The following is a 14,623-nucleotide window of genomic DNA, read 5'->3' as shown; positions in this document are numbered from 1 at the left end:
TTATTCAAATTGTAAAATTTAACAGAGCAGAGAAATTAAGAGGTCGTGATCAAGCATTGCCCAACTCATCAACCTTATTTCAAATGACCTCATGTATGAATCATACCCTAGCTATCAACCACAAACCCTATAGAAAGATGGTGGTTAAACTCTGAAAAAACATGGAACTGGACAGTGGTCCTTCAGCACATTTGAGGGGGAAGACGAGGAGGATGGTGGCCCTCAATCATGGACGGAAGAGAGTTTAGTTCATGCTCAAACGCACCCTATTGATTGCCTTCTTATAACAATCGATGATGAAAACAGCCCCGTTTCCCTCTCAGGATGACGTCGGCCATTGGAATGACGACCTTAAGCATACACCGACACAGACACGATGGCCACTGGTCCTTGTTTGCTCTACAATCTTTCTTACGCTAATCTCTTCTGATTAGACGCTGAATGATCATCAACCTTTGTATGACGAGAGATTGTCATACCATCTCACTGACCCCTAGGGAATTCAGTCATATTCTTCCCTTTTATAATATTTTTCTTTGATTCCTATTTTTACAATGCTCTTTCGATAAACAGTAGAAAGGGACATTTAATTGTAAATCATTTTGTTCTCAGCGAAAAGATAACTTTACCTTGACATGATCCAATGACATCACTGTCAAAATCTCAACAACAGGGGGGGGGGGGGGGGTGTGGGCGTTACAAACTTCAGAATGTCTATGACCTATTTATTGCCAAGTATGTCAGATAAGACAAGACAGGTCACATCACTGATGAAGGCTGTAGCAGAGAAGCTGAACAATTTGGAGGGGAGGTAAAGATTTCATATTGAGGTAAAAATTGAACATCCAAATATTGTCAAAATTTCAAAAGTAGAAAGAGAGTTAAAATTGAACTTTTTAATTTAAAGGTACTATGTCCCATTTGCAGGCCAAAAAAATGAAAAAGTTGAATTTCAACTGCATTTGAAAGATAATACTTATTTAGAACTTCCCTAAAAAAGGTGGGGCTTGAAAATGTCTTCAAGGGGGAAAATAACGACTATTAGCTGTCAAATCGACTTTAGGGCTATAGAGCCCAAAAGTAATAGTCTTGATTTTCAGACAATTGTACCGAATGGTCATAAGTTTTATGCTGCGCAAAGATTCAATCAGTTTAATCTTGGCCATCACAAGAAGTGGGTTATTGATGTAGACAAATGCTCATGTACCCTATACAACTCTTTTCATGTATGTTATTACCAAAGAAGGAAAAAAGCCAGTCAGTCACTCAATAGTGTCTGACAGTGAAGTCTAGCAAGTAAACATGTTTCCTTGCATAATTTGAATATGAGGACACTGCTAACGTTTAAATTTCACAGATAGAACATACATGACATATTCATAATTCCTTCAAAGTTCTACAGAATTTGAGGTTGGCTGCAAAAGGGACATAGTACCTTTAAAACCAGTGATTACACAGCTATCTCTTCCTACCAAACATCAAATGGAGGAAAGGTGGCCAAGTAGAGAGGCAGGTGGTGGAACCAGGGGGTGTTGGGTTGGGAGCGAGCCATTGACCTTCAATATAGCAGTCATTCTCAATGACCAAGTCCCTCGGATAGGACTTAATGCCATAGGTCTCCAGCTGCTTTAATACCTACATTACAATTTAAATAGCTTTAGAAAGCAAACTTGCTTTCACTGCAATCAGGTGAACTAAACATTAGCATTGTCTTTTAAATCAGCCTCAGATCTCTCTTCCTCCATTTCACAATTCTTGAAAGGATGGATGTACCTCTATGCTGACGAAACACTAGTCTACAGGCTCAGACTCTGATTTTGATACTAAACCGCAAATCCTGAAACCTTGAGTAGAGCCTAGCTCTATCAGTGTGTGGCTGTGTCAAGATCAGCTACAGTTCAGAGCCATGCATAGTCTCACATTGCAGACAATGATACGCACAACGACCGACAAAAGGGTTTACGCCTGCAAACTAAGGAAACATATTCGCTTGTTCCGACAACGACGATGGATGCTCCGACTTGAATAATTTAAAGAGCCCTGGAGAAAAGATGACAAAGATAACTGCAACCACAATCAATTAAGAGCTTTCTAGCTGACCAGCCATCTCACATTGAAGGAAAAAGAACATCAAGCATTAGCATCTGAAGAGAGATAGAAAGGTGTTAACTCATACACCTTTATAGAGACTTAACACCCTCCTGGCTCTAAGCAGCCCATATGTGCTGATCAAACTATTCTTCTTGCTTGCTCAGATGAGTGGAAACAGAGATGTTAGTGAGAAGAAAACAGGGTTTTTAGTCTCGAAGCATAAACCATCTGTAGTGCATCATATGACTGACATATATCTACTAGAATGTTATTAAGCCTGCAGGAAACCAGAAAGGCAATAATAATATGTTCATGTCCTTTCCCTTTCAGCTATGTATAGTTGATATATAAGTACATTTTTATTATCTTCACTAATATGAATAACATTTGAAAAATGCAACACAAACAATGATACATGCATATATGACAACAAAATATAATAGTTGTGTAGACTAACACATGTATTACTGACAAATCATTTTAAAATGATCAGAATTCACATTCTCAGAAAAAAATGACACCTTAATTAAATCAACGACAAAAAAGGAGATATTCTCATATGACCTAGCACAGGATAGACCTTTCAGTAAGTGTAAATTTGCATCATATTTAACCGTTACAAAGCAGTGCTTAATATTTCATAATATAAAGATAGTCATTTCAATTGGCCTTGAGAGGCTGCAGGGAAGGTAAGAGAAGCCGTCAAGATATTACCTTGTACATACATAATACAATGACTAGAACATATCATACAAACAAGAAATTAACCACGCATTTTCAGAGAAATTTCCTTTTGAAAACATCCAAGAGCGGGGAAGAGAGAAGGCACGGAGGGAGGAGGATGGGAGGGAGAGAAAGTTTGGTAGAGAGGAGAGGCTGAAGGGGGAAGGAGAGATTGAGAACATAGATGAGAGAGAGAGAGAGTGGGAGATGGGAAGGACAAAATAGGGGTAGGAGAGAGAATGGAAAGAGTTAGAATGAATGGGATAAAGAGAGCAAGAAAGGGGGGAAGACAGCAATGTATATAGATGGAATATAAGAGAGAGGGAAAGAGAGAGAGAGAGAGAGAGAGAGAAAGGAAAGAGAAAGAGATAAAAAAGAAAGAGAGGGGGTGTAAAAAGTGTGATATTGGAGGAAGCGAGATAGAGAATGAGGTCATAAAGAGAAAGAGAAAGGGAGATGGAGGGAGAAGAAATGAGACAGGAGAGAGAAAGAGAGACAGATACAAAGTCATAGACAGAAAGAGAGAGATAAAGTGAGAAGACACTATGGAAGCAAAAAATTGTAATTTCATTATACAGCTGATATGGGCTATCTGCAGTACTCGTAACTTTAATTATATCCCATTTTATCAAATGACATTACTAATTACATGAATAAAATAAAAAACAATTCAATTTAAAAAAGTGAAATTTCTTCTTACCTCTGCTAGTCTTACTCTGTTTTCTTTCCTGAGATGTTGAACATGATGGTTAATAGATTGGAGTTGTTGTATGCTGTCCTCTGTAATGAATTATTCAAACACAAATATATTTCAATCCTTTTTTCAATACATTCACAATGACGGAGATACAGGTATAATACCACAGGGTTTATAGAATTATGATCTTATAACCAGGAACATTAGGTTCAGTTTAAAGTCACAGTAAACTAGTACCCTTGGGTTAGGCCTCAGTGCTCAAATGCCTTTTCCCTTTAATATTTTTTTTCTAAAGTAACATTAAAAATGTTTAATTGAAATTACAACTTTTTCATGTCATTGTAGCCCATGAGGCAAAAAGTAGGCAGATATCATCATAGTATGTATCTTATAATATCAAACACAGGGAAAATACAAGAGATTTTTTTAAAACAAATTACTTTAAAACTCTTCCAATTTTGTCTTCAAAGCCTTTCCAATATCTTAAATGCTTATGATTTACTAACACCTATTCTGTAAACATAAAAAGTCATATAAACAGAGAAATGCATTATAATGAATAAAAGTGATAAAATTAAACAAAAGGATTGTATTTGAAATTATGTGTTGACAACACATTATTTCAGAGTATGCTTCGTAAGAAATTTTTGCATGAGAGGGTCCATCATTTCTCATTTGGTAAAAGAGATAAAGATAAATATTTGAACATATTTCATCAGGATAACAAGATCAGAAAGGACTGGTTTACATCCTGGTCCTGAATATTAAAAGCTTACACTAAAACATCAAAACAGAATAATCATACATATATAATGAGAATTGTTAAAATACTCATGAAGTCATGATAAAAATATATAGTGACCATAATCTTGAGTAAAAACCAAGTCAAAAATACATGATATTTAATTAAATATATAAAAACACAATAATGGAATCAAGTAATCAACTAATCTATTCAAAATCAAAACTCCATCACACTACAAAATGAACTTATATCATGAAGTACCAAATTAAACTTAAAGCAAAAAGAGCAAAAACAACGATGATATTATTCATAATTTGCTGAAATAGGTTTTTTATACATGTTTTTAAAACAGTCGATGGATTGTGCAGTTTGTAGGTTAGAGGGTAAATTATTCCATACTTTGCCGCCTTCGTAACGTAAACTATTCTTGAAAATTTCAATACTAGGCTTGGGAAGGACAACACTCATTGAGTTAGCCAATCTCGTATTCATTGGATGCCGTTCAAAAACCATGTCACTAGCATTGCACAAACGTAATGGAGCGTAACCATAGATACATTTATACATTATACAAGCAAGGAAATAGCTACGTCTTTCTTCTAAAACCTGCCATTTCAATCTTTTAACAATATCAAGACCACTTTCATTATGTAAACATAAACGTTTAACTTGCAAGAACTAAATTTATATAAAAAATACCACCCCCAATAAAATATTGCTCCTCAAAAGCAGTGCATGAACAGTGTTAAGAATAAGAATATAATCACTTGAATAATGCAAAACAATCCCTTTTTCATGAAAGATTCGTGAAAATTTATATTCATTGTGCTCAATGCTGTTGACAAAAGCTTCTACGCAGACCTTCAAACAGACACGATCTTCGTCTCACAAAAAAAGGCTTACTCGAAGGAATTAGCTCTTTCACTTCCTCTCTTCCAACATCCCCAATCTCTGAGCCTACATTTTGAAATGGAGTTTTGAGGTATCCTGTTTCATGGAATGAATGCATGATGTGCATTTCAACCATCCTCATCCATCATTCACACTCCACAGCACAGGGGACCTGTTGATACATCTATCTTGCTTTCAACACAAGAGGGCAGCATGACACTTCAAGATCAGTTGTATTCAACAGGTGTTGGTATGTATCAAGGATTCTAACAAGGAAGTGCGATGTTTCTTTTCTTTCACTGTGGACATTTTTGTCTAAATCTGTCTTTTAAGTACTGTCAAATGGCACGGTCCAACTGTTCTCTGTATTTGTAACCTGTTCGGGTCAACAACTTACTATACAGATGCATTGACATATGTTATGTATATTGGGTCTACACTTGGTGCATTGAATGTGTTATCTATTTTGGGTGGTTAATTTACAACTAATTTTGTAATGACTGTCACGGCTCTTAACAATGTTTGATGTCCTTTTAGTTACTTTTAGTTAGCAGTGGTTAATTTTTTTTTTTTTAATGACTCTCCAATTATTTATAAATATTGTGATTCTGGTATGATTCAATAAAAGATACCAAAACAAGAGAAAAGTTCCAATAATGAACGTGATAATGTACTTTTAAGAAAACAACTTATAGAGTACATGGTTTTCTAGTGATAACTCAGTCATCTGCATATATGCACTTCATCGTTTAGTACATCAATTAACATACTATGGACTTCATCAGTTAAATTATCATTATCATTATGGATATCAATAATTTCATTTTACTTTCTTGTTCCATGAAGGAAATATCATGTTTCTATATGAACCAAACAAGCCAGTGCTCTTACCTAAGACAGGTTCTAGCGTTCCTCTGTATTCTCGATGTCGGCCGTAGTCTTCTTCGTCCTCGTCTTCTTCATCTTCTGAGCAACTGCTCTCACTTAATCCTTGATCTGCTGACAAATCAAACAAACACAGCGTAAGAACAAATTACAGAGCTGGGTCATAACCTTTACCAATCAAATTAGGTATTTTTCTATAAAGAAAATGGGGCGTGGTTATGCTCTAACAGTTATGGTATCTATGTGGAAGTTATCAGGGACCTGTTTCACAAAGCCTTTTTTCAATGACATATGACAAAAATAGTGACAAATCTGCTGATGACCAATCAGAAGCAAGGATTTCAATAGCTTATAACAAAAAATGCCCCCCAGATCGTCATGACACTAACTGCAAGGAAAACCATAAGTTTCAGTACTTTGTAAGTTAAAAATGTTACCATGCAGAGTTTGCCTGGCCGCTATGTTACTATCAAGGAGTACTTCTACGAGGGCAAAACGATATATGTCCTTGTATGATAAATTTACTATCATATTGTATATAATATCTTGTTAATTAATTAAATTTTCCATTAAAAGTTGTTTATTTCACGTTATGTGAGGCACTTAGAAATGATATGTATGTAAGTGTTATATAAATGTTAGCCATTAGTGTTATTAGTATTTACAGTGCCAAATATTATTTTGTAGAACTGGCCCTACATAGGCCTTACGGTTTGACTTCATATGATAGTATTTGTTTCACAAAGACAAAGATCAACTTTAAGTTGGACTTAACTTGACAGGCCATTTATGCCACTGGTTGCTCTCACCATTTGTCTCTCAATTACGATCTTTAGATAATATTTTTTCTTTCAATAATGAACTATCAAAATAGGTAAATTCTGTAGATTTGTGATCACGATTTGTAAGTCCCTCGAGAAACCAATGTCAGTAAATGGTGAGAGCAAACAGTGGCATGAACAGCCTGCCATAGTTGAGTCTAACTTAAAGTCGATCTTAGTCTTTGTGAAACACCCCCAGGTATGATGAGAGTACAATAATTCTAACCTGGTGAGACTTGACCAAACTTTGTGTGTTTTCCAAGCTTCCTGGGAGAAACCATCCTGGGACTGTCGTCTTCGTCTGCCTCCATGTAACTCACCACGTCACGTAACATCTGGATGTCGTCCTCTGTAGATAATAAAAGACATCACAAAGTTATCATGAATGCAGGAATTGTCTAAATGGGACTCTCTGAAGGAGCATAACATCGCCAACACTATGACTACATGGTTACAAAACAAATCCATCTACGGTACAAATTTCGGCAATGCTAAGATACAGAAGTTAAAATTCATAAAATATGTCTCCGCAAACCTTGCTCGGAGTATGTAAAAGTGATTTTCAGCCTGTTCGTACCATCATCACCCTTATCCACCACCAGTCAAATGGTACTTCAACTTAGCTCCCCTCAGTCATCCCTCTCCCCTGAGAGGCCCGAACTTTATTAGACTTATTACTTTAATCCAGCTTAGTGATAATAGTAGATGTTCTGCATGTACAGTCTTGGTCAGGTGTCTCACCTCACCCCCCTCCACCTCACCCCACCCCTCCACCTCACCCCACCCCTCCACCTCACCCCACCCCCCCTCACCACCACCACTCCCCTCTCCTCACCACCACCACCCCCCCCCCCCACCACCCACCACCACTCCATCTCACCCCTGATGCTCTCCTACCGGTACATCTGGATGAAGCCCTTACCTATGTCGTTGTTGCTCTCATCAAGCTTGGTTGTAATGGTAGCAGTGCTGAGTGTATAGTGTCGTTTGATCTTACAGGCCTTGCCTTCTACATGCTCTAATCGGCGACTTCTCTGACTGCAATCCTCATTCAATGATTGTCTGTAAGAGGAGAAATAAAGAAAAAGAAAAGATTTTAATTATAAAGAATCACAATAGTAATAATAATAATAATTATAATTGTTAATATTTTTAAAAAATCACTAATAACAATAATGATACAAAGAAGAAGAAGATTATAAAAGACTAGACAACAACAAGGAGCTGGAAACTTCTTGAAGTAATAGGAAACCAGTCAACTTTAAATTCCTAAAGTTAATACAAAATTTGTCTTAAGTGCCACTTTACCATTAATTTTTTGATGCAATAATAACCTCAATATTTGGAATTGAAGAATATATAAGGTGAAAGGATTCAAAGTGCTTATAATGATTAAATAGTGTCCAGATTATATACCATACAACATTCAGGGAATTACTTTAATTTACCCCTGTGTTAAGAGAGTCAGTTATAGCTACAGTGGTTTAATATCTAAGCAAATAGAGCTTAACCTCGTTTGATGTGTGGCAGTCAAGACTAAAAATAGACATGCACAAGAAATCTCAATTCAGAAAAAATATAATCTGTCTATTTGGGACTCAGCACTACTATCAGAACATTTCCCAATTGACAAGATATTTCAGTCTGCCGTGACATACATTTTCAACAGACACAATCTGTCTTGATTTAAAATTCAACTAATGTACTACACACCACAAAAAGTAACAGAAACACAGTCACAGTCCAAGTATATGGGGCGAGCTGGTATAGTGTAATACAGATGGTCATCAACCGTACTCATGTGTTTAGACTATTGACTGCATATGACTCATCCGAACACGTGTTCTTTAATACCATACATATGTTTTTCTGTATGCTACACTTGTAATGAGATACATGTATTTTGCTTTTCACACTGCTATCATTGATAAGTTGCTGGTATCTATAACATTTCTATTAACCTTCATTAACATTCCCAATGAAGGATAACTATAATCTGAGGACTGTAATACTTGAGTCACAAAAACAGACCAATAACATTTTTATAGTTTGGTCTATAGTCACTTTGTCAGTCTGACGTTGGTCCTGTTGGTGTGACTGGAGTATAATGAATGTGCACATCATTCCTAAAAAAAGATGTCCATTTAAAAATAACTACTTCCATAAAGAAGCATTTTCTTAAATCTCATGTATATTTTTCTGGTAATCCCCAAACTTTCCATCAGATTTAGTTGATATAAGTTGATGAATAGAAAGTTCTTAATGATTCAAGCTGCTGAAAGTGTTTTTATTGAGCTCAGAAAGTGGAATATCAAATTAACATAACTTACATCCTGGGCCAGGGATTTAAATTCCCACTCATGCCCAGTGTATGTCAACCTAACACAAAGCTGTTTAAAAATGTAAAAATCTATATGAGCCACTGTATAATTGGAGCAAAGTAATGCATAGACATTGTAGAGCAATGTCTCAATGAGGAGCTCCACTCAGATGATGTTTATATCAACATTCACAGGGAAGCAGGTGACATATGACATCATTATGCTTCCAGTGAAGGTGGTACACATCATTAGTGATGAAACTTACTACTTCAGATAAGCTTTTGTTTTGTCAAGAGTGACGAGAGTGATAAGAGTGCATACAATGTGGTAATACAGCATAAAATAAACTTTCAATTAGAATATTTTATTGTCTAAAAGACAGCATAGATTTGTAAAATCTTATATCAAAATATAATAATGTCTAAAAGACATCATAAAAACTACAAACCATTGTACTAAACTATTCTTTTGTCTAAAAGATGTCATACAATCTGTAAACAATTGTATTTAACTATTCTATTGTCTAAAAGACAGCATAAAATCTGTACACATATAACTATTCTACTGTAACACTTAAGTCATCAACCTCTTTGTGCAAACCATAATGTAATAAAGAAAATACTAGGGCACTCTATTTAATGAGATAAATCATCTTCAAAACTTTCACTTTTGGTAGTATTGTGTAAGCATACATTAGCTTGTAAATCACACCATCCTGCTGTCAATTTAGAGAGTAAAATAGACATAAATCTTTATCATAAAACTTAGTTATCGTACAGTTTGTTCATCCAAATTCCAACACTCAGATCTATCCTGACTTTATTTCAGCAGAGTGAACCATTTCTCAATAAAACAGAGTATACTTTCCCTTTATTCAAATCCAAACCTCAAAACTCTCCACAATTATATCATTCTAGTCATCTATCCTAATTGTGGGTACCGTGGGGGAGAATAAATACATTCCTTTAAAACATACTGGTGCACTTTTATGTGGTATGAACTATCTGGCAGAATAATTTCATTTTAAAGTGAATATCAGATGATGAAATAAAAGTGCAAAAGTCTTTGCATGGGAATCATGTGTAATTTGAAACTTGATTGATTGATTGTCTATCAGAAATCCTGGTTATAAATTCCAGGATTTTGCTTCTTGCCATGGTAGGGAGGGGGAGGGGGAGGGGGAAGGGGGGGGCTACAGCAACAACATTGTAAAATGAGGGTACACACATATTTCATGTCCATTAATATGACAAATAAAGTTCATCTAAAATTGCAGTTAGAACCATAGTCTGAGGTTTCAAAGTAAAGTGTGTCAAATGTCAGCCGATGTCTGTATAAGCAAAGGCAATGATGGTGTCTGTGTGCTTCCCATTAATGTGTAATTGTTTCCACAATGGTTAACCCATTACCATGAGACAATATATGTTGAGAGAGAGAAGGTGGTATATTGGGAGAAGAAGAGAGAGGATAGAGGATTGAAAGAAAGAGATGGATGGAAATGAAGATGAGATGAAATGAAATAGGGTCAGGGTTTATGAGAGCAAAGAGTGAGAGACAGACGTGGAAGACGAATACACAGAAGAGCATAAGGGAGATGGAAAGAGAGGAGAGAGAGGAGAGAGAGGAATAGAAAATGGAGAGAGGGAAAGGGAGATAAGGGAGAGAGGGGAGAGAGGGGAAAGGGAGAGGAGAGGGGAAAGGGAGAGGAGAGGGGAAAGGGAGAGGGGAGGGAGAGAGGAGGGAAGAAATGGAAAGATAGGAGAGGGGGTAGAGAGAAAGAGAGAGGTTAGGAAGGGAGAGAAGGGGAGGGAAGGAGAGAGAGAGTGTGTTTGACATAGAAGACTGGGAGAGGTAAGACAGATGAGATAATGAAAAGAGGAACATGAATCAAATGCATTTCATGTAACATCTATGTCAATTGATTTCATCTTTTAACTCAATCCCATTAAACTACACTGTGGAGATTGGAAGCACATATAGAAACACTTTTAGAGACTAAGAGAAATCAAGATGTAGAGAGAGCTCAGACATGATGAGGCTAATGCATATAGACAGACATTCAACATACTTTAGCTGCTCATGCTGGACGACGAGAATGAAATGATACGGCTGGGAATAGAAACATGTTGAAAACACTCCGAAGGGAGTAGGAAGCATCCCCTTCCATTGGGTAATCTTTCTTTCTTTCTTTTCGTCTTCCTTGCTTGCTTGTTTTACTACCTCCCATATCTTTCTCCCTCTCCCCTCCCTCTTCCCCTCCCCCTTCCCACTCCCTCCTCCCTCCCCCTTCCCACTCCCTCCTCTCTCCCTCTCTCTTTTTCTCTTTCCCTTTCCTTCTCCCCCTCCCCCTCCCTCCTCTCTCCCTCTCTCTTTCTCTCTTTCCCTCTCCCCTCTCTCTCTCTCTCTTTCTCTCTACTCTCTTTCTCTCCCCCACCCTGTCTCACTCTCTCTGGATCCTTGACATCATTACTTCACAAAATTAAGTTTTCTAGTTTTAAACAAATTTTGGAATACTTTGAATCTGCAGTATGCTGAGCAACTGCAAATTATCTGCATGATATGTGTACCACCCTACCCATGCCATAAGTACCTATATTTCAAGGAATAACACTTAAAGAATTTATGAGAATAATACGGTAAATCTATCTGGATCCCTCTAAAATGTTACAACAAAAATTTGCAATCTCTCTTTCTTCTCTCTGCTCCTTATATCTCTCTAGCTCTTTTTCCATACTTCAACTTCTCTGTCCATCTCCTTTTCTGTAGTTTATTCTACATATTCAAGAAGGTACAAACATTCTCAATGCATAAAACACGATGAAATAAGAATGCACATTAATAATTTTCTATTAGTGCAGGAATTTGAGCATATGTAACATCCTGGATATAAAGCAAAATTGCCTTTTTACTTTAAAAAAAAAATTCTATCTACATAATTGGAAAGTGAAGTAAAGCTAATTTTGCAGCAGAAAGTTAAAAGCTAATGGATATATATTCTGCTGAGGGCTAAAAGAACATTAACTATTAAGGCTTATTCAGATATGACGTGGGAAGCCCCCGCAAAAAAACAAAAAAGCCATGATTTTTTTCATGTAAATGAAAGGTAACTGTGCAACGAAGGTCCTGCGCGTATTCAGTGAGCTCTGTGTTATAAGATATAGAATGTGACGCATATTCATTTTATGTCATCATTAACAAACAAAAAACGCCAGTTTTGCCGTGCCAAATCTGAACAGGACCTTATCCTCATCACAGAGCCAATACCCTTCTGGCTCTCAACACAGGGCATGTTCACATTATATCTGCCCTTATTACGTGTATCTACATGGTAATTGGACAAGAGTGGGTTGTCGATTTGAATTTCAAAATAGAGCATGAATAGACGGCCTCTAAATTCCATCCCACTTACGGTCAGTTCATCCCGATTAGTAACTGACGTTGAGACCGGTACTTAAGGGATGGCATCACCATCACAAGGTCCTGATTCCATCATCACAAGGGCGTGATGTCATTATCAAGGCCAGACAAGGCTGGTTTGTCAATATGCTCAGAGAAGGTGCGTGTATTGTGTTTACAGAAGGACTGTAAGGACTTTGATATTTTTTTTCTGGGGAGAGGGAGTGCGAGTAAGTCTGTGTAACATTCATCTAAGTAAGATGTGAATATAGATTTAGAGTGGATACGTCACTGTCGATCACAAGGTCCGCCGTTCGAGTCCCGCTGCGGCACTAATGTCCTTTGGCACGACATTGATCTACATTTGCCACATTCAACCCAGGTCATGTAAATGGGTACCTGACAGAAAATTTCTTGAAATGCTAGAGCGCCATAACTGGCAGCCGTGCTAAAGCCAAGGTAATAATCGTTAGCACCAGGAGTGTCAGACATGAGCGCTATACAAGAACCCACTATTATTATTATTATTACCCAGCATTGTATTCAATGTGTTCATACAACATAAAAACACAAAGGTGAAGAAATGAAAACAGCAAATCGTGAGATCGAGCCATGCCTAAATACAAAGTTACATCTTAAATCTAAAGATATAAATGTTTAATTCCAGCTTCTGGTTTCTAAAATACTAATTTTTTAATACTATCAATAGGAGAGTTGGAAGATCTATACCTTTAACCTGGTTTGCCCTGCTTATTCTTTTTATTCATGAATTATTTTCCAATTGATTGGTTTCCATTACAGACTATGCCACATCGGAGAGCCTTGCTTTTAAAACCTGAATTATTTGATGTGCATCACCAAATGTGCACTATCAAACATATTAAATAGGGCGTGTAATCTGCTTTAATTATCTGCCAATTTAATTTGTGCAGAACTATTTCAATTGGTGTTTGCTTACTTTTTTTAATCACTTTGGAATGAATTGGAATCATTTGCTTTGAAATGTGTAATACAATATGACAATTAAAAGAGATGCACTGATGCAATACATACATTCATAGCCATGACCAAACTGTGCAGTGCTATGTAAACTTGAGCATCATCACTTCAGACACGTGTGTAATATCATGTGTTTGGAGACAGAAGGGAGTTAACTCTGTGTGCTAGCACCCTTATGGCTCCAAATAAATATGTGCTACAACAATCATACTGCAATCACATGTCCCATATTCATCAAATCTGACCAACAAAAAGGGAAAATGGATAAAAAGATAATGTTGGTGCAAGTAAGCCCCATAACACCGCTGTTACATGCTTATGTATAGAGTGAGAAGTGCTGAGAGAGAAAATTGGAAGAAAACCTACTCTAGACTTCCAGAACTTCCTTTCACCAGAAAAATGCATCCCAACCAAAAAAGTAAAAATTTGTTTACAAACATACCTTCCTACATTCGCTGAAAGCCTACAATACAATAATGAAATTGTAGAAAAACAAATATTACAAATAGCACTGATTCACATGGATGATTGTGGAACATATCCTAATTAACATAACTTACGGTAGATTATGGGCCATTTTTTTTATCAAATTAGCATTCCTGACTAAATTATGCATTTAAAGGGTTAATGATAGAGTGTTTGAGTCAATTGTGTCTCAGGATTATTTTTAAGGCCATTATTCTGTGAGACAATATTTACAGAATTCAATGTTTTGGCGACTAATATACAAATTATCTATCTAAAAAAAAATCAATAACAATAGCCTTGTGCATCACCTTTTAAAAAGGGGTGAACATTACAATGATGTATTGCATAACCGGAACATGACTTTTTATAAGATATAAAATAAGGTATTGAATTTTTATTTTTCTTGAGTTGATTTCTTGAGAGTCTGTGCAATCGTGCTGACGGAAGTCAAGCTTTGAAAGCTGTAGCTCGTTGGCAACGACTGACCACCCATCGCTCACTTCCCAGTATCAAACGGCTGGACCCAGCAGAAACCACTCGTCAAATATCTAAACTATGGGTGCCTTGCAGAGCACCACAGAGCACC

General features: G+C 36.6%; 1 protein-coding gene across 13 annotated transcripts in view; it reads right to left on the bottom strand.

Moving 5' to 3' along the window:
• LOC574669 (rho guanine nucleotide exchange factor 28) overlaps positions 1–14,623 on the bottom strand; it is a 195,924-nt gene that overhangs the window by 100,044 nt on the left and 81,257 nt on the right. For 11 of the 13 annotated variants that reach the window (XM_030977381.1, XM_030977373.1, XM_030977378.1 and 8 more), the window contains 5 exons: positions 14,012–14,032; positions 7,776–7,915; positions 7,080–7,202; positions 6,039–6,146; positions 3,515–3,594 (listed from right to left, as the gene is read on the bottom strand). In XM_030977381.1, coding sequence (XP_030833241.1) covers positions 3,515–3,594; positions 6,039–6,146; positions 7,080–7,202; positions 7,776–7,915; positions 14,012–14,032 — 472 coding nt within the window. The remainder of the gene's footprint in view (positions 1–3,514; positions 3,595–6,038; positions 6,147–7,079; positions 7,203–7,775; positions 7,916–14,011; positions 14,033–14,623) is intronic. The other 2 variants (XM_030977376.1, XM_030977377.1) reach the window with 2 other exon arrangements.

This window comes from Strongylocentrotus purpuratus, unplaced genomic scaffold (genome assembly GCF_000002235.5).
Source record: "Strongylocentrotus purpuratus isolate Spur 01 unplaced genomic scaffold, Spur_5.0 spur5_scaffold_9, whole genome shotgun sequence".
NCBI lineage: Eukaryota > Metazoa > Echinodermata > Echinoidea > Camarodonta > Strongylocentrotidae > Strongylocentrotus > Strongylocentrotus purpuratus.
The sequence above is the reverse complement of the archived record's forward strand: the minus strand, read 5'-3'. Positions and strand labels throughout refer to the sequence as shown.